Below are 27,507 nucleotides of genomic sequence, written 5' to 3' on the forward strand. Positions count from 1 at the left end.
GATACAATGTTTGCCTTGATAACGAATTAACGTAATGGGAATGATGATTACGAACGATTTAGCATCGATTCGAATTTTGGGATTCCGGAAAGAGATTAGGACCGCTTAAGGAACGATGAATCTTAGAAGTGGGAGCACGAAATCTGGTCTTTAACATGGACATGACACGCTCGGGATCCCTTCGAATGCCACGACCATCTGTCTTCTGACTCGCTACTTTTTTTCATTATACGGTATTTCCCATAAGAATTGCCAGGGGGTAGAAGGCAAAAAGAAAGGAAGATAGAGAAGGAGCGTGCGGTAGATGAGAACGTGCGAGGCAGCCCCAAAACTTTTTCTTCCTGCGCGCATGCCAGATACCAAGGGGAATTGGTCGCATTGCAGGGGTGGTCAGTGCCATGACCACGTGGATCTTCTACACGCTATATGCTTTTCGTGAGTAGGGCAGAAAAAACAATACGAAAGGGAGAGACTGTAACAGTCGTATACAATTACTAAGTTTTGTTGAGTTTTTTTAAGAGATCTCGATGGTAAATAAATGATTTCTTCTTTTATGGTAGCTGCGGTACGAAAGAAAAATGTTTTGCTAAGAAATAAAAGAAAAGTTTGAGAAGGAGATGGGGCAGGCAGGCCATCCTAAACACTGTTCACGGATCAGGAAATTAAGCTTGGAGAGTGGTAGTCATTAGACGTTTGTTGTCGCCTCGTTGTCGGGGGAACATCGTGTGCTACTAAAGATACCGGAACTGAGATACGGACTATTTCTCAGCTATTCTCCTTGTCGCCTCCTTCGAGAAACTTTAACGCTGAATGCGTCCCATAAATGTCACTTACGACTCGACAGTTTTCCTACTGGATTCCTACTTTCGTCTTCGACAATAATTATTAAGACAAATGGATATAAGTACTTTATCGAACTCTGAAAGTTGACGCCAGCTAAGTACCGATTCGGTTCAGCGCGAACTCGTTGCAAGTACCAATTCGGTTTCTTAAGAATTAACAATCCGAGCGATAGGAACGATTTTTTCATTATTTAATAGAATTCATAAATCCAATATCTAATATGTAAATGTATATTTCGGAAAAGAGAGTATGTTTAGTGTTGGAAAAGTGAGAAGTCAATTAATCGGCTATCAGTCGATACCTTATAAATTAATGTGATCGCTAAGGAAACTTAGTTTTCTAGTTAAAAACAAAAGGAAAAAGAGGGCAGAAAATAAATAAATCAAATGAAAGCGAAAGGAAGATAATTATTCGAAGTTAAAGTTTTAATGGACAGCATGTGCTTCGACAAAAGCAACTAGCTCTTATTAATAGGTATAGCTCTTTCATAACGACATGGCGGAGCTCGCTCCGCGCCTTTATTTAATGATCGCGTTACGATCGAGCGTCGACCCTTTGGCAATTCGTGTCATCAGGCATGTGCACTTAGAAAATCGATTCCCTTGAGAGGCACCACTCAAGATAGATGCTAATAAGTAAATGTGTTTGCCGAGACCCGAGCGCGCATCACGGGTAATTAATTAAGCTCGATTATCTATGTACACTGCGGGGAAAGCGAGCGTTGCTTTTCTCTAGGTAGATAGATGTGGAACGATATCCCTCAAAAGGAAGAATCACGAGTAACCTGGCAATTTTCATCCTACCAATTTCGTATTCCTCTATTTGACACTCCCCTTCAATCCTTACTTCCGAAGAATCGCAAATAAAATATAGATAGATACACGAATAAATAGGGAATAAATAGGAAATAAATATTTGAAGGGATATAGCAGATAAAATCTTCCTATATTCAAGTGGTCTGAAAGAGAGAGAGAGAGAGAGAGAGAGAGAGAGAGAGAGAGAGAGAGAGAGAGAGAAATAGAGAAACCCCAAGGACCCGTTGCTACAAGGCCATAAGAGAATTTGCAGTTGGAACGTGGAAAGCTTCGTGGAACTTATCCTCCTCCTACAACGATATATCCACAACTCCCCCTCTTGCTTCTTCATCCTCCTCGTTTTTCTTCTCTTCTTTTTTTCCCTCCTTCCTTCCTTTCTTTCGTTTTTTTATTTTCTTTTTTCAACAAGCAAACGCACGAGCCTTAGGAAAGCCACGTAAAATCCAGATATCGAATGGGTGGAGGCTGATAAGCGGCGAATTGAATGGTGAATACCGTTTCGGAAATTGAATAAGCTATCGTGGCTGTGCCGAAGCGCCAAGTGGAAACCCGGTATTTGACCTGGCTGCGTGCAATCAATGTACTGATTGGAGATAAGGGCTCGCCCTGCGGACTCCCTCTGGCATCCTCTACGGCATGATTTATATAGGTATGGCCTTCGCCGGCGATGTATTCATTACTTGATTACCCTTCAGCGAGTTAATTTCGATCATGGCCACGTAACGAGTCGGATGACTTCATCTCTTCTATTAGGATCTTTTTACTTTTCAGCATGATGCGATCAAATAGGAGTGCGGAATTGCCTATAGTTTCTATCGATACTCTTTCTCTCGTATTCCGATCAATACCATCGATTATAAAATACCGATAGGGTAATTCATATTTTTGTTCACTTATAACCGTTGGTAGATTTCAATTAATAATTACGATTTGATAAAGAATTATTTGCACATTGGAATTTATAAAGAGGGTAAATAATTGATCGGTCAAAGAAATAGATTAATCGAACATTTTTCGTAAACGTTATTTATCTAGATAATAATAAAATAATTTCAATAGTAGGCTTTATTAGGGATCATTTTAAAAAGGAAAAGATTATTAAATAAAAATGTACTTTGAAGGAACTATCCATCAATTTCCCTTTTATCGATACTATATAGAGACATAGATGCAATTCATGTCTCATTGAACATTCAGGCCTGTTTGATAGGATGCATATTAACTGGAGGAACGATCGCTTCGGAAAGTTCGAATCCGGTGATCGTTTAACGACATTTCCGCGTTACAGTGGACCGATTTGCTCGCAAGTTTCGAACCGAGAGATATGGAGTAGGAAGGACAAGGAGGAAGAGAAGGAGGAAATGGAATATAGAAGAGAGCGGCCGTCTGCAGGTGCGCACTCGACTCGAGTTAACTTTGATGATTCTCCTCCACGTACACGGTAACCGTTGGGAAACTGTATATCCCACGAAATCTGCATCCGCGGTCGCCCCGGTAATATAGCTAATTTGTCGAATGTTCCAAAGCAAATGCATTTCTCCTCCTTCGTGTATGCTTCTCGCGCTGGGTGCCGTACATTCTCTCTCTGTGTGTACGCTAGAAGTCCGTGGGAGGAACAGAGAGATACAGATATAGTTGGGAAACAGGAGGAATGGAGAAGGATGAGATGCTTCCTAGCATATTAGATCTAAGTGGATTCCACAGCCGAGTTAATTGGCAAATTAATTGAAACTGAAAATTCATTTAGAGCTAATTGTAAGTATTATATACATACAATTGATATTTTACGATAAGCGTGGGTAGGGAAACAGTTTTATCTTCATGGACGAGTCTTTTAACTTTTCAAAGTTTTAACACGATATTCTCACCGTTTCCTTGATTAATTAACTATAAATAGACGGATATATCGGGGAGCAAAGTAAATCGAAATGAGATAAGAGTAGACGTTGGTACGTGACACGTTTAACGAACGAGCGTCACTCGTTCGTGCGAAAGAAGAGAAGAATCGCGTTAACTCGTGAAACAGGATGCGATATCAAAGGTAAGAAGAATATATTTCAACGTTTCCGGTTGAGATTTTGTTATCGTGTTTCTTCGATACAAAGATATTCTGTGATCTCTCGGATTTCACTCCACCTCTCTTTGTTTCTCTCTTTTTTTCACTTTTTCTTCTTTTTATTTGGAAATTTCGCCCCCCTCCTCCGCCAATCGGTTGTGACGTTTTTCTCTAACACTTCGCAAATATTTGAACGGCAACTATACTCTTCCCAAAGAGCATTTGAGTTGAGTGAGCTTTTGCACCCTCGCTGAGCCAATCGACGTTTACCGATTGTAATCTAAGCCAATGCCTCGCTGCGCATTAAATGTCAAATGTTATCCAATTCTTTCTCTTTCCCTCTGTGTTTCGAATTCGCGTTGCTTCGGTGCTCGTTTTCATGTATGCACGTTTGTACAGACCTCGGAAAATCGGTTGGGTTGACGCAATTGTCGCGACGGTTTACGCGAAGCTCTTTGACGCGGTTTTTTTCGTCACGTATCTACTCGTACCTATGTTCAACACATTTCGATGCCTGGTTATTACTAATGCTTTCGCGAGTAACAAACCTTTATACATAAAAAGATTACACGTTACAATTGACGGATCGATTAATTGAACGGGTGACGGTCTCTTTGTTTATTCGACGCACAAAAATAGGCAAGAATTACGAGGCGAAGATGAAAAGTATAATGCGTCAAATGAAAGATATAATTTTAGCTTTTATAAAAGCCGAGAGTTAATCTAAGGGCTACGATACATTCGCTCGATAACATTTTCCGCTACTTGGAGCCACTTAATAAGATACTTTTCCCAATTTCTGCTTACCCCAATAATCCCTCCCCGACCAACGAGCCCTCGTACCATCCTTCCTTCCTTCCCCTTTTTCAATTTGCGAAGATAATAAAATTGCACTTTTAATAATGTCCAGTCGAATTTGCGAAACTGCGAAGGTTTTCATTTAAATCTGCTCTCAGCAGTGTTTAAATTCGTGATGGGAATTAACATGCACGAGGGTTCGGGTCGATAACGCGCGCTCGTCCACGTTATGCTGTTGAATCAGTCGTCTAGTAAAAGGGGAAAGGGGTCTGCCGGCTTTCTACAATAAGCAACGCATACTATATTTTCAATTCATCACTATGCCACGACGATTCTATAAGATAGAACAACGGAAGCTGTTATTTCTTTGAAAACTAAGAAAGTATAGCCTTACATTTCTCTTAAATATATCACGAGTTACCTAATTAAAAGTTCTGTCGAGAGGGAACATCTTGAATTTCCATGGTAATTGAAGATTTTCTCTTACGATTTCTACAAAACTTGAACAACTGTTCTAAGCAATACCCGCTATCATTCAGTTTGTAAAAATAATATTAATGTTAAAAGAAAATATATTAAAATTGATTGTGTTGAAATAGAAAATACGCAAAGGGTAAGATCGTAGATCATCGAAAGAGATTTGTTGAATGTTATCAGTTGGTTTGCATACCTAGCAGGAGATGATGATAGGATGGGAAAGGGATAGATAGATAACGGGTATAAGATTTGAGATTGATGAACAGTTGGGAAACGGTGTGGCCATGTGGCGTCGACGATGGCAGCGATGGAGCGCATTTACTACGACGCTATGCGTCGGCACATTCACGTGTGCTGCTGAATTAATTGATGCACGACTCTGCATCAGCAGCAGCAGCAGCATCCTTGTCGTCTCGTGAGAACGCGTCATGTGTACCGGTGGGACTACCACCGGCGTTTCTCTTCCTCTTCCTCCGTCCGCTTCCAACGTCCGACGTTTCCGATACAAACACTCATGCGTATGTGCGCGTATAATATACGACAACGGGCAGCGCTGGCGCCGAAGGAACCGACGCGAATCGACAGGGAAAGGGATAAATGGACGTCGTGCCTGAAATATCAGCGTCGGAAGACTACCCGCGTTAACCGAATTGCCAAACCCAAACCCAAACCCAAACCCAAACCCTAGCTCGAACCCCTTTAAGCCGAAGCCGTGAAGCTGACCCTTTAAACATGACTATTTTTTATGCACTTTCATCAAAAACACACCGATTATTGGATAAACGATTATTATTGGATATTATTATCAATGTACGAGACTTGCAACAAATTTACGAGAAGTAATTAATGTTTTAAGAGATATATCAATGTACTATTAATGTTCCTTTGTTCAATTTTTATACGAATGCAAATTTATACATTGACTCTACCTTTTGTATCTACGATTTTGATCTTAAAAAAGAAGCATGCAAAAAGGCATTAATGTTAGGATATACCCTTCTATATGACGGCTTAGCATGGAACACAAAAGTAATTTCTAAAATATCCATACGATAGATCAAAGTGCTTTCGAACGAACCGAAGCACTTGGCTGCGGTAGAGCAGCTGCTTTTCTTCCTTCTAAACGACACGGCGCGTGTCCGCAGGGTAGCTCTTAATGCAGTGAGGCGTGTACGTTATGCGTGTGCACGTTTGCATGTAGCGTTTCACCCCTATGCTGTCTCTCCGTTCTTTTTCGCCTAACGCACGTAGTACATTTGTATATGTTGCACCACGGGGAACTGGGAAACGTTATTGTAAGCGGCGTTACGCGTAAAGAACGGTCAGAGACACAACATATGGTCGCAATATAACGTAACGTTTGGCTGAACGAATGAGAACGAAAGCGAACGAGTTACCAGAAATAGTCACGCGTAAACGCAAACGAAGAAGATACTTTACGATACGAACGCGTGAAAAAGGGTTCCTCTCCTCCTCCTTCTCGATAAGATCCGTACTCGCTCGGAAATTGAACACCGCTCGTAAAACCACCGTCCTCGTGATCGCATGCATTTTCACGTGCGCCTGTCAGGATTACCAACGTTACTTTATCTACGATCCTTTCTTTCTTTCGAAAATATCGTATGCATCGTTTCCCCCAATTTCCATTCAACCGAGACATCGCACACCGATACAACGCGACGCGTTTTTACGAAAAAGAAAAGTATTACTTTTATTTTAATACACACACACACACACAAATTTTCTCTAATACTCGCGACGAGTGTAAATTCTATGTGGCCACGTGCGTGGAATCGATAATACCCTCGCGATCTTGTTACGAGAGAGTCACTTTAATTAAACCTGTCCTCTATTTGTTGCGAAAAGTAGAAAGAATTGGGGAAAAAAAAGAAACAAAAAAAAAGTAGTGACGATGAGTTTTTATGACACTCACCATTTGCATGTCGTTCCGACGCGACGATACCACTTCCAAAATGTGAACCATTGGTGCCAGTTTTGAAATGAAACAAAACGCAGTATTGCCGAGCCGCGTGGCCGGCTCGCGAGTAATAGTAGTAGTGGTGGTGGTGGTAGTGGTGGTGGTAGAAGTAGGGAGGAGCGAATAAAAATTTCGCACGCTTCGGGGATGCGCGTAAAACGCACTGTATCACAACCTGACGCGCTCTGACGCTCTGACGCTCTTTGTCGCTCGACGAAATAATAAATTCACAGAAAGAGAGAAAAAAAAACGTAGCGCAGGATTTCCTGACTTCACAAAAATATTGCACGTTGTTGGTAGTTGAGGAGTAATAATAGTAACAGTAGAAGTAGTAGTAATATCGGTGTTGTAATCGTCGCACAATTTCTCATGGATAAAATGCGAAGATCTTATATATTCCCCTTTCGTCTTGTTCCTTTTTATTCTTCTTCTTCTTCTTCTTCTTCTCGTTGTTCTTGTGATTCCTCGCTTCTATTTACTAACGCGTGAAACCTACTCCTGGTATCCCTTAGGAGCGAGCTTCTCTCGGAATTGTTGAACACAGTGTCCGGCAGCGCGAGCGCGCGCGCGCACCGAAAAGGACAGAAGAAAGTACGACGAAGGAGAGATGAGAGAAAGAGAGAAAGAGAGAAAGAGAGAGAAAGAGAGAAAGAGAGAAAGAGAGAAAGAGAGAGAGAGAGAGAGAGAGAGAGAGAGAGAGAGAGAGAGAGAAAGGGAGTAAAACCGAGCGGGAGAGAACCGAGCGAGAGAGCAAAGAAGACGGAGGGGACAGAGCTATAGATAAAACCCCGAACGCAGCTCGTCCGCGACTGATTCCCCAGGCCTACACGCACCCTCTAGTTTTCTCCCTTTCATCCCCCACTACCCACCCTCCTCACTGCCGCTGCTTCGTCCCCTCCCCCCCCACCCATCTTCTCTCCTATATTCTCTCCTCCCCCACCTCCCGTTCTTCCTCCTCGCGCGCGTCTCCCTCTTATCCCCTACGAACGTCCCCCTCTTTGGATCTACGCACCCTTTGCGAGAAAACCCACGCACCCTTCGTTGCTGCGGACCCTCGCTCTCTCGCCTTTCCCTACCACCCCTCTTTCCCATTCTCCGTCCTTCTCTACAGGACGCCGTCCATTTCTCTCTCTTTCTGTTTCTCCCCTGATATCGATAGAGAACACCCTAGCGTTCGGCCAATCAAAGGAACGCGAAACTTTTTCCTAGACCCTCGTGCCGTGCCTGCCTCGTGGTCCACGAAAAAGAATGGAGAAAAGAATATATCCGTGATGCGGGCAAGACTGTAGTATACGGTGTGCTTTGTACGAGTACAAAACTTTTTCTTTTATCATCGAGTATGTTCATTTATTCGCACGATACCATAGGACTGACTGACTGACTCACCTTTCGCCGTATATTGGCGAAAGCATCTAAAAATACCTTTCCTTGGAGTAGACGTAACAGAAAAAACGACACGAGATAAAAGGAGAACTCTGTTAGCACCGAGATATACTTACTTCTTCTGCGATGTTGACTTCGTCGATTTCTTGCGGAAAGCGAGAAGGGAGGTTATTTTATTTATGGCGAGAAGGGTCTTCTGCGTGGCCTTGAACATCCTCGCATCGCTCGAATTTACGGGGATCTTCTGCCAAGACTACGGAGTACGATAGAAATAGAGGGAGAGAAAGCGTATTTGAGCGAATTCGTAGCTTTTAGGGAAGATTTTCCGAAGAATGGAAAGAGAAATGTAGTGATCATAGCTTGGAAAAAAGTTTACTCCTCGAGGAGACACGATTTCGTTCGACTTTGACACGAATCATTTTTTTCCTACTCAAAAAAATAAATCTACATTGTTATCCTAAAAGAGAAAAAAAAGACCCGTTTGATGAGATTCGATATTGCGATTGGACAAGAGAGACTCGACCGATTCGAAATTCGTAGTAGTAAGTTTAAAGATAAACAGTGACCAATGCGCAACACGTTTAATCCTTTAAGTGGTAAGCTTTTAGAGCTTTAAATTCTACGAGGCTGAACGTCCTTCTATTCGTTTTTTTCCTTTCTCTTTTTTGCCAAGCTGTTTCATTAGGGTTGTTTTATTTAACTATACCGAGCAGTACTCGATTTTTACGAGTAAACTCGAAACGGGCTGCTACTCGAAATCGACGGGATTTAAATACTTGAAAATCGTTCCTGTCCCAACCAAACAAGCGAACCGAGAGAGGACGATTTATTCAGAGCATCTTGCTCAATCACGAGCCGTGTGCGCGATGGGTATAAGCTTGAGAGATCGAAAGAAGGAAAGAGAGTAAGAAAAAGGAAAAGTAAAGCAGCAGGAGAATGGAGAGAAGGAACGTACTTACATGGACCAGCAGTTAACCTCTCGTCATCCTTCCTTGCTTTCGTTCGGGGATTTGTTGGTTCAAAAGGATCTCTTCTCGTAGGAACATTCGCAAAACTCTCCATCCGCTTTCTACCCCCTACCTCCCATTATTTCTTTCTTTCTAGCTCCTTCTCTTTTTCTCTGGCCATCCTCCGAACAGTTCGCGTTTTTAAAGGGCGTACAAAAGCCACCGGAAATTGCTCCTGGCTCTTTCGACGTTACGCTCGATTCCATATCTGTCTATTTCTTTCTCCCCCTTCTCATTCACCTCTTCTTCTTCCCAAGACTCTCGAAGCAACCCTCGAATCTCTCTCTCTCTCTCTCTCTTTCTTTACCTTTACCCTCTCGGTGATATCCTCTCATCTTCCCTTTCTTTTTTTCCCTTTTACCTATTAACGGTTCTTCCTCTTCTTCTTCTTCTTTTTGTTCGTTATCGTCGATTTCACGAGTAGCTTCTTGCCAAGGCGGCAAAAGTTCCGATAATGGTGGATTTGGATAAAACGATTCGACCTGCTGCACCAATTCCTAGCCTAAATGCCGAGAGATCCGGTTAAAGCGGCTGTTAAGGACGACGAATGATCGTTTTCATTCCTGGTAGTGGCTTTAACGAATCACAGCACGGGACGGGATTCATCTCTTACGGGAAATTCGTGAACTATAGATAAATGAAGTGAATCGGTTGAGAAGAGGAAAAGAATGAGCCGGGTGGGTGTTAAACGGGGCTGGCTCATTTTTTGAAATCGAACGAATTATTTCTCGTGCCACCGGTTCGAAAAATCCACCAGAAGAATACAGATTAAGCTCGTCCTCGTTGAAAAAGTGACGCGGAGTTCGCGCGATCTCTAGCCAGCGATCCGTCTTGCGTAACTTGTCGATTCGGATGAGGATGAGAAGGAGGAAGAGGGTGAATAGAGAGCCCTCGAGAGGTCCGAGAGGAAATCGATACGAAAGCTGTCATGACGAAAAAAGGAAAGGGTCGAGGGGTAAAGAGAGAGAATCGACGAGTCTACGATGAGGAAAGTCAGAAACGTGTTTCGGTGTGCCCTTCGTTCACTAGGGCGAAGTATTTACTTAGCTATGAAGGGGTGAGAGCTGAGGGAGGCTCGAAAAGGGAGACACGAGAATGAGAGAGCGAGAGCGAGAGAAAGAGAGATGTGATGGAGAACGACCGAGTGAAAGTTGCCTAAAGAAAACTCCAACGGCCGCGTTGCTGCTTTTTGATGACTTCGGGAGAAGTTTTCCTTGGGACGATGAAGTCTGGAAAAGACTTTGAAAACTCGAACGCCGATATGGAAAGTGAGGGACCCGCTATGGACCCGTTATGGATCACACGATCAATCTCTTCGCGCGAGAATAGGCGAAAAGTTCTAGGGCACCACTGTACGAATCTGCAGTAAAAGAGAAAGAAAAAAGGAAAATGCTAAACTATTCTGTTTCGCCCAACCGAAGGCTACCGCCGTTAAAAGTTAGAAATTGTCAACGACGCGCGGCTTGCCGCTGAACTTCTTTTTCAAGGAAATTCGAAAAATGTTCTAGTACTCGTCGCACAGGATTAGTATCTAAAATGACTTACTTTTTATTTTATACAAAACTTGATCGGTCGATTATCCAGGATACCCAAACACTTTTGTATTCCCATTGTTGTCGCGTGTAGAAACTTTAAAACAAAAGAATAGAAACCGACTGGATAACCGAGATAAGAAGGACTGGAAGGGTTTGCAAAAAGTGTACGAATGGATAAGTTTGTGTATTATCGGACGAACGAACGAACGGACGGTTGCATTAATGCGACAGCTCCGACGTGTCGTAAACGATCGCGTGCGATTATGTCACGCTGATGTAATTCGATGCCAGTCGATCGATTCCCCCATAAATTACGCTGAATCCTCGACCAACAACACAACCACCCATCCACTCGACCTCCGTCAAGTCCTCTCCTCCCTTCAATCCGAACGATGAAGAAGACGATTAAACTCTCCGTGCTTTGCATCTTCCTTCCCAGAGTTAAACTCACTATTCTACCACCACCCCGTTTTCTCCCCACCACTACTTCTTCTTTCTCCTCCTCCACCTCCTCCTCCGCCGTTCTGTTTCGAAGAACCTCGACGCTGGAGTCGAAATATTATTTCTTCCACCAATCGAAATCGATTTTCAAAGCATAAAACGCTAAAGGAAAAATAATCTTTATCTCTGAGTCCCATTTTCTACCTATCGTTCAAAATAAAAAGAATATTTATCTCTCTCCAATAGAGAATATCTTTTGTTTTCCTCTCCCTCGATAATGAATTTGAGGGAATTCGGTCGTCTTATCTACTCGGAAATTCGAAAGTTCCGGCTTGGTATACGCGCACACATACATAAACTCATCCTCCTTCTCAATATCGTATATTATGCATGCATAATGCGCATGAAAGCAAGATAAAAGTTACTTCGTAATGTGGAGATACAGGAAAAAGGGGGGCCAGGATAGCCAGTTTTTACTGCCGCCTAGGGTGATACAAAAATTATACGAGTTAAAACAATGCTCTCCGAAACATATAGTGAAATCAGATCACGGAAGATATTATCGAAGATACGTATGTCAGGAAGAGAAAGAAATAATCAGAGAGATAAAGAAAGAGATGTTATTCATACTTAGTATAAACTGTACAAGACCGAAAAAGAGAGAGAGAGAGAGAAAGAGAGAAACATAACGTTCTAGGTGGATACTACGGTAGACGAAGAGCGGAACCCTCGACCCATGGCGGCCCCTTTTGCCCGGTTTCCCGGTATCCGAGTCCACGATTAGCGACCCTTCATAACTCGTTGCCCTTACCTACTTGCTTCATCGACCCTTCACTTTGTGACTCTTCAGCGCCCTCTACAGTTTCTCTTTCTCTCTCTCTCCCTCTTATCCTACTTGCTCGTTCTATTCGTTTTACCTTCTCTACTTGGCTTCAATTTTTATCCATCGTCTTTACGAAACTTTTGCTTACCTCCTCTCGATCGGTGTACTCGTTTATCTTCTCGCTAAAACGACTCTTGACCTTTATCTCGCAACGCGTCGATTCGAGTTTTCCAACGATTTTCTTTCCCTTTTCCCTTCAACTACTTTGCTTATTTTTCTTAACGTTAATTTACTCCGTTAAAGAGAGTGAAAGAGAGAAAAAAGAAAGGTTCTCCTACTTTTTCTTAATATCGCGAAAACAAAAGTTTATTCTTTGCTTTACCATCTTTTTTTAACTTTTATATTTATTTCTAGCAGATAATATTCTACCAATAAGGATGTACGTAAAGTATTATAGATGAAACTTCCTCTCTACGCTTCTTTAATATAATATTTTTTAATTATAATACATTTTTCCATTTCGTATTAATAAATCAACTTTATTAAGGTTTCAAGTGAATTCGAAAACGCAGAAATGTTTGACTTTGTTTTTCCTTTGTTTTCTCTTTTAACCCCTGTTCCGTTCTGCGAATGGAAGTGGACGAGGTGGTGGCATTCGAGGGGAATGGGGGAAAAAGAATTATCCAATATAGTTGACTTTATATTCCGAGGTGTATCGTTGCGTGGAAAACGGAAAGGGGAAATGTTTCGAATCCAGGTGCATTTAAAGTTAGAACCGGTTTGCCTCGCTAAGTACGATGACTAAATTTCTGACAATAGATTCTTATATTAAATTTCATTCGAAATCTGTTTCGATATGATAAAAGTCATAGCTGTTGAACGGCGACGAGGACGACGACGACGAGGACGACGATAATGATGACTAACTTGCAGTACGAACGCTTACACGTAATAGGATTTAAAGACGAAATGTTTGCCAACGATTTACGATTGAACGTAATTGTGTAGAATGAAAACTAATATCGGAAGATAATTGTAACCCGATTACCAATCCGTCTCCGATGTCAATCATCGTTGTACTTAGAACCATTAAAAAAATAAATTGATGAATGAGAAAGAGATAGAAGTAGAGAGTTTGTAGAAGAAAGGTAAAAAACTTTAAGCACCTTACCATATTTGTTAAGTAGTTTTTCCTCGATGTATCATCAAGAGATTATATCAATTATAGGAAATTTCTAGCTTCTACTCCTAAGTATTTGTAATTCCAACTGAGAACTGATTATGATATCTATTGAAAACGATTTTTCACGTTCTTTTCTTCTTTCTTTTATTTCTTTTTTTCACTCACTGCAACCGATACACATTCGCGAGAGAACGAGAAAGTAACTTTTTGTTCGATAAATAAAAATAACTATTCAAAAAATAATATTATAAGTTCGAAAGAGCATTAAATATATAATATTATATGATAAAATACAAGGTTGTTTAATGGATTGAACATTTCATTACGTGTACTGTTAAGAAAAAATTCAAATTAACAGTAGTTTTATTTTCTAACGTGTTAATGAAGGTTCGACACATTTGTAAATCAAATATTTTATATCCGTATTAATTTCTTCCAAAAAAAAAAAGAAATCAATCAAAGAGCATATTATTCGAATATCGGCCGATAATCGGGAGCTACCAAAAATCTGATTAATCGGCTAGTCATTCGATAAAGTGTTAAATAATAAATTATCCTGTATAATCAATTATTAATCGCTCGTTATTTCGTTTTTTGACTACATAAAATGAATGTTCAGGTAACTGTAATTTTTGTGCTAGACGATACGATAATACGCTAGCAAACACTCTGATACTTTTCATAATAATGTAAAGGCTTATGCGCTCGTGAAAGAGAGAGAGAGAGAGAGAGAGAGGAAGAGAGAAGTTTAATACTACCCAGGGGATATTTAAACGTTTTCTATTATTCTCTTTTTCCCTTATTTTCACGAGAACACATAGATATAATATCGATCGAAGGTAGGATAAAGGTAACGTCACGCGATATCACTTTGTCCACACTCTTCGACACAGTTAAGAAAATTGTAGATAAAACATAGGTATCCGTCAAATTAGAAGGCGTAGCCTGTGTTTACCACGTTCCGGAGTTTGCGATGAGCAATCGCAATTATCGATCGGAAGGTTTTAATGACGTCAAATAGCGCGAACACGTATTACGGCGATCGTATAATGCGCTATCAACAATACCTTTTTACATCCCTCTTAAGTTTAGTTGCGTGCCTAAGCAACCTTATTTTTTATTCCACCATATCCAGCATTAATAAAAAAAAAAAACAAAATAAGAAGAAGAAGAAGAAGATGAAGAAGAAAGAAAACAAGCTGTAATCTATTTTTAGCAACGGGGGGTTTAGCTCGAACACATAATGGTAACGCATATTTTTTTCTCAAGGTTTTCCTTCTCTCTCGCAGCCCAGTTACATGGGAAAATCAGATACCCTCTCTCGACCACAATGAACTTAACAAAATGTTTTATCCGATGTGAATTAATAGAGATATTATATTTTTTTACGAAGATGACGTCTTGTTGCGCAAAATCATTTGGGCAAATAATGAACTTCTCGCGTAACCAAGAAGAGAATACGTGTGTCCCCGTTTGTACAAAGAGGGAGAGAGAGCATTGGATGGTAGAGACTCTCGGCGTTAATTTGTCGTTACCCCATAGTCATTCGTTTGCCAGTGACAGCCGGACACGAAGGGGTGGCATTGTCGAGGTCGCGTGCCCGACGGACCATGGCGAGAAGGTGTTCGTCAGTGTGTATTCGATTGCACGTGTGTATGTGTCCTTCTGTAAATGCGTTGGAAGGAAGGAAGGAAGGAAGGAAGGGTTGGCAGCATTGCTGTTGAAGCGAGAAGGAGAATCAACCGAGGCGAAGATGCTTGTGGGGTTGTTAAGTTCGAACGTTCCTTGGATCGTGTTGTAGGTATATGGTAGGGTGGTAAAGAGATGGAAAGAAATGGAAAGAAAAATAAAGTGGAAAGGTTGTTTCCTGCTGGCAACGTTGGTCAGTGTATCGCGTCGGTGAAGAAAAAGGGGGAAAAAGACGATGAAGAAGAAGAAGGAGAAGAAGAAAAAAAGAACACGGAGAATGGAAGGGATAAGGATAGGAAATAGAGGTGGAAGTTGATGGTGATGGCAATGGTGGTGGTACCGTCGATGTTAGCAGTGGTCGTCCTGCTACTACTGTACGCCTTGCGTCGTTCCCGCACTGAATTATTGAGACACCACCAGATCGATGTCACAAAAGGAAAGCGGCTGTGCGGCTTGAAATGACGGGCTTTCGCGTCACTCATACATTATGCACGCGGCCGGTTCTGCCCCTGCGTGTATATTCGTGGGTTAACACACAAAAAAGCGAGAAAGAGAGAGAGAAAGGAAACTAGAGTTCTCCCTACGTCGTCGTCGTCGTCGTCGTCGTCGTCGTCTTCGTCGTCGAGAAACGTTCGTCTGTCTGCCGTTTTCTTCTCTCGCGATTACGTCGCCGCTATCGCACCAACGGTAAAAAAGAAGGAAAAATAAAAAGATAAAGGGGGATGGAAGGAAACCGAGGTCAGGTGTTCAAGACCATTATACTTTTCATCCGTCTAGAGTTCGTATCAAACAGACGGACGGAAGTGAATGCACCGCCCCAAATTATGACTTTGAAAAAAGGCTAATTGTCACGTGAAAAATTATTTCTTTTCTTTTCTTTTATTATCATTCTTTGTTTCAAAAATAAATTTGTGAATATTCTATTTTACGAACTTATCATTTATAATCTTTTATTAAAGTGTTGCATGATTAGACCACATGATCTATGATAATGGACAACGTACATATATTCTTTTAGATTAGTTTCATTTGAATAAGATCAATTTTTCTTTAAGAGGCTGAACATTCTTATTCCATAGTCGATTAATTTTTCCTTATCCCAGTGATCTCGGCAGAACGTTAAACGGGCGATTAGTCGAGCGTTTAAACCGAATAGTAAGATCCATTAGGACGGAAAACGCGAGACTCGTGTTCATTCGTGCGGTTATAATGTCATAATGTTTTTATTATTATTTTTTATTTCAACTTCACGATCGTTGAATGCAAAAAGGAACAAAACGAAATATGGGTATCGTTACGACAACCGAGGTCAGCTGCAGTTTTTCTTTTTTTCTTTATCTTCTTTTTTATTTTCATTATTTTATCCTATTAAAAAAGAAACAAGTGCGATAAAGTGCGATGATATATTCTCGATATCGTGAAATATGTCAAGACGCGCGAGCAAATTATTATACTTTAACATAAAAGAGGATAATATCTACGCTTGAAATACAAAAACTAAAACTTGTAAAATAATAAGAAAGAAACATGGTAAAAGGAATATTGACCGCGAGCTAGACTATAACACATAGTCTTCATTACAAAGGTTGCATTCCCTTTATACTACGTTTCTATATTCGAAGGGCAACGACATTCAAATCTATAGGATAAAGTAAGTACACTTACTTACTTATTTTGCTACGCTATTGCACTACCTACTTACTCGCTATATATGCACTCTCTAGAAACATAAATTCTCCTGTTGAATCGAAAGAAAAGAAAAAGCAAAGGAACAAACAAACAAACGAACATGTTAGATATTAATTTCCGCACGCACCCCTTTTAAGATCGGACTCCTGCGAAGAAGGAATTCCTTATACGTGATACTAACTCTCTCACGTTCGTACCCTTAATTTGAGGATGTTGGAATTAGGGCAGAATGGTTGGGAAAGAGAAAGAAAGAGAGGGGTGCCGCTTATGTGTCTTCCCGCGTAGGTAGATGAAATATCTTACGGGCACTTACTTTATATAGGGATGAAGGAGAGAGCAAGATGATAGCTGTGGGACTAGGCCTCGGGAAAGGAGGCTGTCAGGGTGGTATCGTCGTTGGTTCGCTCGAGGGTACGGAAAAGAGATAGTGGGAGAAAGAGAGAGAGAGAGAGAGAGAGAGAGAGAGAGAGAGAGAGAGAGAGAGAGAGAGAGCTAGATATCGAGGGCAACTGATATCGACTTAGAGGGACATATCTTCGGGTTCTACAACCAAAGAGAAAAGGGAGGGACACTATCTTATGTAATATTTACCCCTCTTGCCTCTGCTTGGGCATCTTTGTTCATCCCTCGACTTTTTTTTATCTCTGCCAGCGACCCTTCTTCAATCCTACACTTTCTTTCTTTCTCTCTCTCTCTCTCTCTCTCTCTCTCTCTCTCTCTCTTTTTCTCTTTTCTTTCTTTCTTTCTTTCAGCTCTATCACATACTATTTTTCTACTCGTCTCTTTTCTCATCACCCGCACGCACGGTCTACGACCTCGTATCGGTATCTAACTACCACTTGCTCGTGCTCTTTATTTTACCATCGCGTTTATCACTGCAGAAACTATATAATAGAGAGTAAGAACGTTCCTTCTTAATAGAATTCATGGATTCAAATGCGTTTAGATAGGAATCAAATAATTGAGGAAAAAGGAAAATTGAATTTGTTGGATTTAGTTCTACCTAAATGTGTTCAATCATACGCATTTTCTTTTATTCCTGCTATACATAAAAATGTATTTTGTATATACGAGGTTGGGTTAAAAATGGTTTTCAATTGACGTTTTACCGTGTTTTTATATTTGTTTGTTTTTTTATTCAAGGAACCGATGACGACTGGAATTTACGAAATGTCAAACTAGTTTGAACCCCATGTTTTCGGACCCAACCCTCTCTCTCTTGCTCTCCCATTCTCTCTTGTTCGACATCTTTTTTTTCCCTAGCCGAATCACTTTGCCGTTCCATCCACCGCGACGCGTCGTCGTAATCAGATTGCCGCTTAATGCCCGTGAAACTGAATAAAAATGCAATAGAGCGTCACTAGGTTATCGAAATCCACTTTTCCGTATAGCGCAGTGCGCGCTGTGCTACCCACCATATATCGATTCGTCCACTTTCTGAGAGAGAGAGAGAGAGAGAGAGAGAGAGAGAACAAGCGGACGAGAGTGGTGAGCATCTCGATCGAAAACACATTGGCTCAAAACCGTGGAAACGGGGTTGAAGAGAGAACAAACGAAGGGGGAGGAACCTGCGAGGGTGCTTGATTCGAAACGTTCTTTTCGTAAGCTCGATCGGAATGCTGATACTTCACGGTCGTAGAAACGAAGTCACTATTGCATTTCCATTTTGTTTGATTTCTTTTGTTTTTCATTGAAAGCGTACGCGCGAGATTATGAATTTGATGATGAAGAAAAATCGGATATTATCTTTCATAACGTTTGTTTCTCTTTTTTCCTATCTTTCGTTTAGATTTTCCAACGTATTCAGTTCCTGCTGCGTTTTAGTTTGATTCCGTGTCCACGCTCAATCAAATAAGACCCATTGCGATGATTCACTTATCTCGTATTCGAATAGCATATTATATCGTTAGCGTAATAGAGAACTCGAAACGAAGTAATAAAATACGAAGAAAGAGGAAAAAGGATATTTTTTTGTCGAACGTTATTACTTTTTCGTTTGGTGGAAGAAGAAAAGAGGAATGGTCAAAGGTTAGATCTCATAACTGGTAGGAGGGCTGGTGTTCTATTTGCTTGATCTTTCGAGATCAACGCGAAGAACAAGTTCAATCAAAAGTATCCTTGTACTACTTCATAACGAAGTAGCAATATTTTGTGTACCTCTATTTATTTTATATCAACCCTCATCTACGAGCAAAAAGGAAAGGGTAGGCTTTATCAAAGGAATTAAGTTATGAGGTGATTACCGGAGGATTACTTACTTAATTATATAAATAAAACTTTCATGGCTTTGCACGCGCATCAACGAGATTATTTACGACCGCGTTGGATGGAAAATTACGGAAACACCTTACAGGGCAATTCGAAATATTATTGGTTTGAAAAATCTCTATTTTAAAAGCATATTATTAATATTTATTCTAATCGGGAATACCAAATATTATATTAATTAATCTCAGACCGTGTAATTATAATTGTAGTAAGAAAGGAAAGAATAATTTATAATTCAAAAGGTGGATAATAAAGATACACGAAGCTAGGATTCGTAAGTTTGCATTATTAACAAGTAGCAGCAGCAACGGCAGTCTCCATGGTGCAGATCTCGCTTGGTGCGCATGCAGTTCTGGCCATATTTAATGCTTCATATGAGGGTCACGATTGTCCAGGACGTTTATATACCCATACGGAAAGCAGCCACGGACAATTTGCACGCGGCGGCAGACGATAATGACGGCGCCCAGAGACGTATTAAAAGTGAATTGCGAAAACAGCGTGGCCGGCAGGCAGCCCCATAACTCGGCCGTGAATGAGCGACGAGCTACGAGAGCTCCTCCGGGTGTCGTTGACCCTAGAGTGACCCAACGTGACAGGCTGTAACGACTGGAAGAGACCCTCCGAGACCGCACTTGATGAGGGTCCAAGATGGATGCCCGGCAATATTTTTCGCGCGAGGACTCGCGACTATTTTCAAACTTTCCTCTTTCCGCGTCACTTCATTTTCTTTCTCTCTCCCTCTCTCTCTCTCTTTCTCTCTCTTTGTTTTTTTTCTATTTCTCATGGGTTTTTTTTCTATAGAAATACAGTCCGTAGGTTCGAATTCTCTACTGAAAACTGAAAGTTTCAACTGTCGGGCTTCTCTATCTGTTAACTATTGTCCACTTTCTAACAATACGGTGTATATTTAAGCTTGCTGTTTAAATAAATATGCTACTATATAAGATTTATCTTATTTTTATAAAACATTTATAATATAAATTTTACTTATTCGAGATAAAAGTAGATACTATAAATCGTGCATTAAAGTATTGTTTTTGAATAGGGTCGCGAGCAATATACACGTATCGACCATCTTTAAAGTTCTTAGAACATTTTTCTCGTAATTATCAGAGCGTTATAAATGTTTTGGAGAATGCATTCGAAACCTGGAAAAGAGAACGAATTTCTTCTTCTATGGGTTTTTATCTATTTCCTTTACTTTTTTTTTACTCCCTCCTTTATTGTACCTTTTTTCATGTTCGTGTTAAGCCCGCGTCACGACCCTCATGTACTCATTAACCGTAACTTCAAATTATGTACGCGTGCACTCACGCCATTCCGGGCAAAAATTATGCCACATGTCTTGCAGAGATGAGGCGAAAGAAAGAAAGAAAGAAAGAAAGAAAGAAAGAAAGAAAGAAAGAAAAAACGAATGAAGTTAGGAGAGAAGGAGACAAAGATAGAAAAGCAACCCCTTTTCGAAGGGCGTCTTTCACGCGATAATTACTCCGTCTCATGCACAAGGCTCGTAGACGCTGTCGGTAACGAACGTAACGTTTGGCAACGTTCTAGGTAGTATATCAAGATCGTCTTGACGTATACGAGAGATAACGAAGAAAGAACGAACGAGCGTTAAGAGAAAAAGGGGAAAGAGAACGATCTAGCGAGTGCACGAGCTCGCCTTTTTCACGATTACTAATTCTTCCTTATCTTGTCGGACCTTTTTTCCCGTCAGCGCACGCTAAATTCAGGCCGGCTCGTTTCTTCGAATTAACTATGCTCTCTGCTCGAGTTGATCCGGTAAAGTGTGCCGAAAATTATACTTCTTCGCTCCAAGTATCGATCCCGTCCCCTATTCCTTATTTTAAAATTGTCTAAATATCTATCTATAAAACAAAATAAAATAATACGTATTTGTGTTACTTTTACTTTAGAAACTAAATGAATTGTAAAAAGAAAGCTGTTAAATCAGCAAAGTAAGAGAATTTGAAGCTAGACACTTCACTAAGTTATCATATATGTCTCGAATGTTATTATGCATATCGCGTTGCGGATATAGTCGTCAGCAAGTTATAATCGGATCAAAAATCGCAAGGAATAATCCCGCCGCGTGAACGTGAGGGCGCAAGCGAAGATAATTCGAGCGCTGCTCAATATGCAATCGGGTAATAAGGCACTGCTTGATGACCCGAAGGTGTATCAGTGCCTGGAGCCAATGCTAACGCAAACGAACTTTGCTTCGTTACCTCCTTGAATATTCAGGAGTTTCGCACGTGCCCGCGGCCATTTGCCAGGACTCAATATGTTTGGCAATATGTAGATGCCTCTATAAATATCGATAACGGAAGAAGAAGGATTCCCGCTGGCAGGATATGTTCGTTCTGTGTTCGATGCAAGCATCCAACCCATAAAAGCAAAGGTCTCGTCGAATACCTGTGTTCCCAAGTAGATGATTTAAGCTTTAACTGATTTTCTCGGAGTTCCGAAGAGCCGGGCAAAGTTACATTCGACTATGAATAATGAACAAAAAATAACAAAATTAGCAAGAGAAACAAAGGGGTTGTAATGCCTGATATATTGTTCGGTAATTTGATCCACGTCGTTTGCCCAAGAAGATTAGGATTTTCGGAAGTTTATATAGAACATCAATTTGTATTGAAATGATGATCTCGACGGACATATCGTAACTGCGATGAGAGAGCTTCCGGAGACATACCCTTAGTCATACCCTTTCCTATCGTTTGTTTGGCAATTTAACGGCTTAGTTACCATTTCTAATCCGGTCGAGTCAGCGCGGCTAGTAGTTCTCCTCTTTACGAGTAAATTCCATGAATAGGATCCTAACCGAGCGAGTAAGGCGCTGTACCTTTAACGTGTTCGCATCTACTATCGAATGGCGTACGAAATGGGTTGCCTGAACGGGATTTGGAAACTTCTTACGAAACTGATTACTGTCTAATATAGCAACGTACTTGATGTAATTGATCAAATCCGAAGAATGACGCAGGAACGAATGATCGAATTATTCTCGCAGCAGAAACGACTTTGGTGTATCGTCCGGCACTTCGACCAACACGTTGCTCAGCAACTATAGAATCCAACAAATGAGATATCCTTAACTGCGTTCATGCGATAAATCATAAATCTGAAGTTTTAGTCGATATACAGAAGGAGTGTTCTCTGTCGTCCTAGATAAATTCTAACGATGTATAACGGAAAAAATGATCGGAGCTAAAAAACTGATAATCTCCGGCATCGACATATCGTATCTCAGGACTAAAGAATACCAACCATCAGAACGCAATTCATATTAAAGTCTCCTGGGGTCGTTCGGGATTAGACTGGTGGATCTAGGGCAGGCAGTTGGCACATTGAGAGTCGTAAAGTACCGCAAGGGAGAGGTGATCTCGAAGGTTTTCGAGCTACCCAGCGGAAGCCGAAGGCAGTCGAGAACGACAGAAGGCATTGGAGGCTGTTCTATGGGATGGCTTATCGCTCGCGAACAGACACGCTTTTTCTTTCGACACTTTCCTCGCTCTCCGCCGCTATTTTCTCTCTTTCACCATTTGCCGTAACGTACGTCTCTCACTGTCAATCGTATTCTATCGTTTTCCTTCGTTCTCAGTGGTATACATAAATCGTTGATGTGCTTTAACAAATGATTTTCGATGATGACAACGTAGGGAAAATAAAGTTGAAAGATTAGGAAGATATAGCGTCAGAGAATTTCAAGAAAAAAATAAAACAGCTTGGGAATAACGCCGTTAATAACGAAGAAAAAGTCGAAGAAACGCGCAAGGGGTTGCTTTATTTAGTAGGACAATAGAATGACATAAGTTTTCCACTGGGACACCCCTTTTCTTCTATTCTTTCCGATATTATACAGACCCGTATATCGACTGGACTATTAGGAGAAATCGTAATGACGTTTTTAGGAGAAATAACGACTCTAATTATTCCAACAGGCAATTCTCAGTTCGAGTTATTTTCTTTTCCTTTTTCTTGGTCCTCTTTCACCAGCGGCTTTTCCCGCGGCATTCGTTTTTCGAAATCGTGTCGACGGACGAACTGCTATTTGAAAAAGATTCCTCTCCTCTCTCATTCTCTCTCTTTCTCTTTTTACCACCAGCTTTATCGTCCTTTCGTTTTCTCCAACGCCCCAGGGAGATACTCACGCCCAGATATTTCGAGGGTTTCCCATTTCCACGCTCCGGGCGAGGAATATGGGGCCGAGCGTAGAGGGAATGGAAACGAACACGATTCGGATGGAGGGAGAGCTTCGACCTTCCTCCAACCTTCACCCGAAACTGCCAGATAACATCGATCCAAAACATTCGTGTGCGAGACTATATCAACCTATGAGATCCGGAAAGGCCAGCGAAGAGGCTAAATTATCAGGGTTCAATACACCCGAAATACGTCTTTCTTCCTTCATTACTTTCGACTTACTTTCGCTTGTCCGATCTTTTTCTTATCGGATTATCTAGCACAAACTTTATGAAATACTAACTGATCGATAGAACGCATAATCCAAGAAATAAACGAGACAATTACTAAAACTCTGAGGCAACCAGTTACAGAACTATTAATTCAATTCGAACATCTTTCAATTACCATTTGCTTTGCCACTTTACCAATGGGTTGCAAAGAATGAATTTGTCTTCTTTGAAATGCCGTAGATTCCCCATACTTTTCTACGACTCTAAGTTTCTTCCTCTCTCTCTTCCTGCCTTGAATCGGAGAAAGCTTCCGTCGCCGCTGGCAGCAATTATTGACAGACGTCTCGCTAATTAATTAATGCGCTTTCTGCGTCTAGGAATCGAAAGCATAGCATCGAGATGCTCGTACTTGTCTTGAGATGAAATTCCAATTCTCTACCACATCTCGGTCTCTCTTTCTCTCCTTAATAGTTTACTGACGTACTTGGAAGGTCTTCTACTACCTTCCATCCGTACCATTTACCTGTCTCTGTCCTTTCTACTAGCACTTCCAATTTTGACGACTCCCTGCACAATTTCTCTCTTTCCCTCTATTTCGTATTTTTGCGATTCTCTTTCTCGTTCTCTCTCCCCGTGAAACATGCTGGCCCGAGGGGGTCACCCAGTAATTGGTTTCATTTCCGAGGAGACAGGCTTAGCCTAGGTCCGGACCAGGTTCCATGAAGTCTTGGAACTCAAAAGCCCCGGGTACTCTTTACCAACCAACCAGTCAAGCAGTCAGGCCTGCCGTAGTAGAGGACGACTAGATAACACATTTTCCTCGGATAATTATGCAGATGAAGCCGTTAGTTGCGATAACGCAACGGAGTACCTGAGTCTCTTCTCTACTTCTTCTTCTTATTCTACGTCTGCTGATTATCTCTCCTCCTTCCTGAACGGCAAAGCTGGGGCGCGCTTTGACAAATCCGCGCGGTTGTTAAAAGCTCGCTAAGAAACTCTAAGGAAGATGAAAAATGTGTAAATAAAGTAGATTAGCCAGCTAAAAGTTCCTCCAGCCCTGACTATTCCCGAGGAAAACAAAATGTTCGCGTGTCAGGGCCACCGAAAATGTGTACAGAGTCGGAAACGATCATGGAGTCGATCCTCGTTAGGAGAACTGTGTAAGTAGGCCTTTGTACAAATATCCGAAGGAAGGATAACGTCAGTTAACTTGGGACGCGTGGGTATACACGGATAGAAAACGGACTCCTTTCATTTTCCAGCACATATAGACTCCGCAAATAAGTTAATTCTATTTCTATGTTTCCTTCTCTTCTCTTTACTTTAGTCCTCGCATAAAGATATAAGTTAGGACAATTTTCGACAAACTTTTTCACCGAGATAATCGAATTTCATAGGAGAAAATAACATGGTCATTTTGTAATACATCGTGAATATCGTCTATAACGAAATAAAAGTATCGAAATCGTGCTTTGAACCCAGAAAGTCACGTATTTACGGAGCCCCTATCTTTTCCAGGCAGTCGCGGAAATGTTTACGCACTCCGCGTATACTACGGAACAATGGCCATCGATATTCAAAACCGTCATTTGGGTGTTGCCGCTGTTGTCATTTGGAAACAATTATCGCGCCTCCCTCCCAACCTCTCTCTTTTCCCTCTATCTCGCTTTGCGTTTAACTCGAATACAATGGCTGCGACACATCATTTTGTGCCGTAGTGGTTCGGAAAACTAGATAACGCGATGCGTGACGCATCATCGTAAATTCAAATTTTATTAGCGGAGAGCGTACAGGTTCTCCTGTTATATGTGTTCGTTCGCACGTTCGTTCGCGCGCTTGCGCGACCACCCACGCGTTTCTGTACTTGTACAACGAACCTAGGTAGACACACGTGTCGAATATTAATTTAACAACCCCCAAAAATCGACGATAGGGATTTACCAAACTTTCTAATTTTCAATGAAAATTATCAATTTTAGTTATTGCTTTTATTCATTTTACAGAATGATCATCATCAGAATAAACTTGTTCTATGTTTCCAATGTATGCAGTACTCAGAGTCCTTTTCAGCTTGGAAATCTAAATTGGAGAAAATAATAGAAGATTTTCATTTTTCAACCAGCAGAATGTTCTCAATATTCTCCCGAGCTTTTGTGAACGCGATTTTCTATAAATTGTTCCTTCAGAACGTGGGACGATTTTCTCTTATTGATAGTCAAAGGGAGGAGAGTGCTTTTAATTGTCGGCAAGCGACTGCTGGACTTAAGGGTGCAGAGTATTAAGAACGAACGTGACTGTTGACCGCAAACGTATAGCCATCTCTCTATCCCCTAATACTACGATTATATCTGGGTGTACCGTTATGCCAATATGAGACGTGACGTCATCGACCACAAAACATATTTCCTAGTAATGTATGGCTCCAGTCGGTCACCTGGCCGGAAGTTTGTGGCTGGGAAAACGTGAGAAATGAAATGCGAGCGAACGAAATACAAACGAGTGACAGACGTAAGCAATAATTTCGAGTTTATCACGGAGACAATTTTCTTCCATGAAGCTTTTTTCGAGTTTACGAAAGACAACGGAGAGACTAGAGAGAGAGAGAGAGAGAGAGAGAGAGAGAGAGAGAGAGAGAGAGAGAGATTAATTTATCTCCAGAGACGTGGTAGATATATGTATTTTAAGTATACCTCGTTTTACTTTTCCTTTTTGTTTCTATTCTTTTAGAAACGTTTCGTCATATCTTTCTATAAAATATGTATCTCATTCCGTGGACGTAAATAAGGTTGGTACAATGCCGTAACACCGAGTAAAGGATAAGGTAAGACAAATGATCTTATTTTTCCCCATAGCCATATAGCTCGTGGTCAGTACAAACGGAAAAGTAAAAGGCAACGAAGTGCGAAAGAAAGATCACCTATCCCCGTCTCACACACCAACTCACACACAGTCGCGAGCTCGCACACATACGCGAAAAGAACAGAGTAACCGAAGACAGAACGATGCGGTTACGTCACAGTTTCGTGGTCTCATTATACCATCGTATGTACTCCTTTTCTCGAGTGCACCCCATATCCTATTTTTCTTTCCACTTTTCTCTCTTTCTGATAAAACACGATTTTCCATTCCTCCTTTCATCTTATTGTTAAGGCTCCTATACACGTTGAAAAATGTTGCAATGTGACACCTAGGTTTCACGAAGCTCGAATCAATTTCAATCTACTTTGGTATTACCTGTTCTTTTCACTTTGTCATACAATAGAATATACGTCGATGCAAGTTGCTTCTAATGAACTAATATTATGAAAATAAGGAATTGAAATAACAGTCGATACCTAACTTTGTGTGAGTTTTACCGAAAAAGAAGAAATATTTGTTCCCATTTTATTTTCATCGTCCGTTCACGTTCGTCACAAATCTCATTTGAGATTCCCACCGAAAAAGAAGAAAAAAAGAAAGAAAGAAAGAAGAGAAAAAAAAGGGGAAGACTACGTCTTACGTCCAGAAATCTAAACTTTATTAGACATTGTGTTGTAGCTTACTTTGAAACGAATAGGCTTGCGATTGGTGCGATACACTGTGTCTCTCCCTATTCCGAGTAGCCAGGCTGAATGGCCGTCACGTGCGAACGCGAAAGGCGCAGACGTGAGCCGACACGAGTCGACGTGATGTGAGCAGACACGAGTCGACGTGCGTGACGCCGATGACGCTTTACACAACGATTGTTTCTATCAATTATTGTAAGTCACGTATCGCTTCGTCGTACCATCCTCCCCCTCCGTCCTGACCGTGGCTGCTGCACAACCACCCATCCACCCCCGCCGCCTGTAATTTAATTGACCGCCGTTCAACGCCCAAATAAAGCCGCTTTCGTTCGATATCCTTCAATTATTCTGCTATCTGCTCCTGTTATTATCTCGCTCTCATTAAATTAGAACTACGTGCTGAATATTAAATCGTCTTTCCGGGGTCTTTTGTTAGCGACGACGGCGACGACCAAGCCGCATGAATTTCATTTCCTCATCCTGAAGCTGCTTTTTGTTTTTCCCCGAGGATTCAACTAAACCACGCAAACAAACGCTCGAATGTATTATCTAT

General features: G+C 41.1%; 1 protein-coding gene across 13 annotated transcripts in view; it reads right to left on the reverse strand.

Moving 5' to 3' along the window:
* LOC106785468 (CUGBP Elav-like family member 4) overlaps window positions 1-27,507 on the reverse strand; it is a 490,380-nt gene that overhangs the window by 64,484 nt on the left and 398,389 nt on the right. For 2 of the 13 annotated variants that reach the window (XM_014745974.1, XM_014745973.1), the window contains exon 1: window positions 6,923-7,784. The exons of 10 other annotated variants lie outside the window; for them this stretch is intronic. In XM_014745974.1, the coding sequence (XP_014601460.1) occupies window positions 6,923-6,973 (51 nt within the window). In that variant the 5' untranslated portion in view covers window positions 6,974-7,784. Of the gene's footprint in view, window positions 1-6,922; window positions 7,785-27,507 lie in introns of those variants that run through there. One more of the 13 variants, XM_014745980.1, reaches the window with a different exon arrangement.

The sequence above is a fragment of the Polistes canadensis genome, unplaced genomic scaffold (genome assembly GCF_001313835.1).
Source record: "Polistes canadensis isolate GaletaPanama2010 unplaced genomic scaffold, ASM131383v1 scaffold_51, whole genome shotgun sequence".
NCBI lineage: Eukaryota > Metazoa > Arthropoda > Insecta > Hymenoptera > Vespidae > Polistes > Polistes canadensis.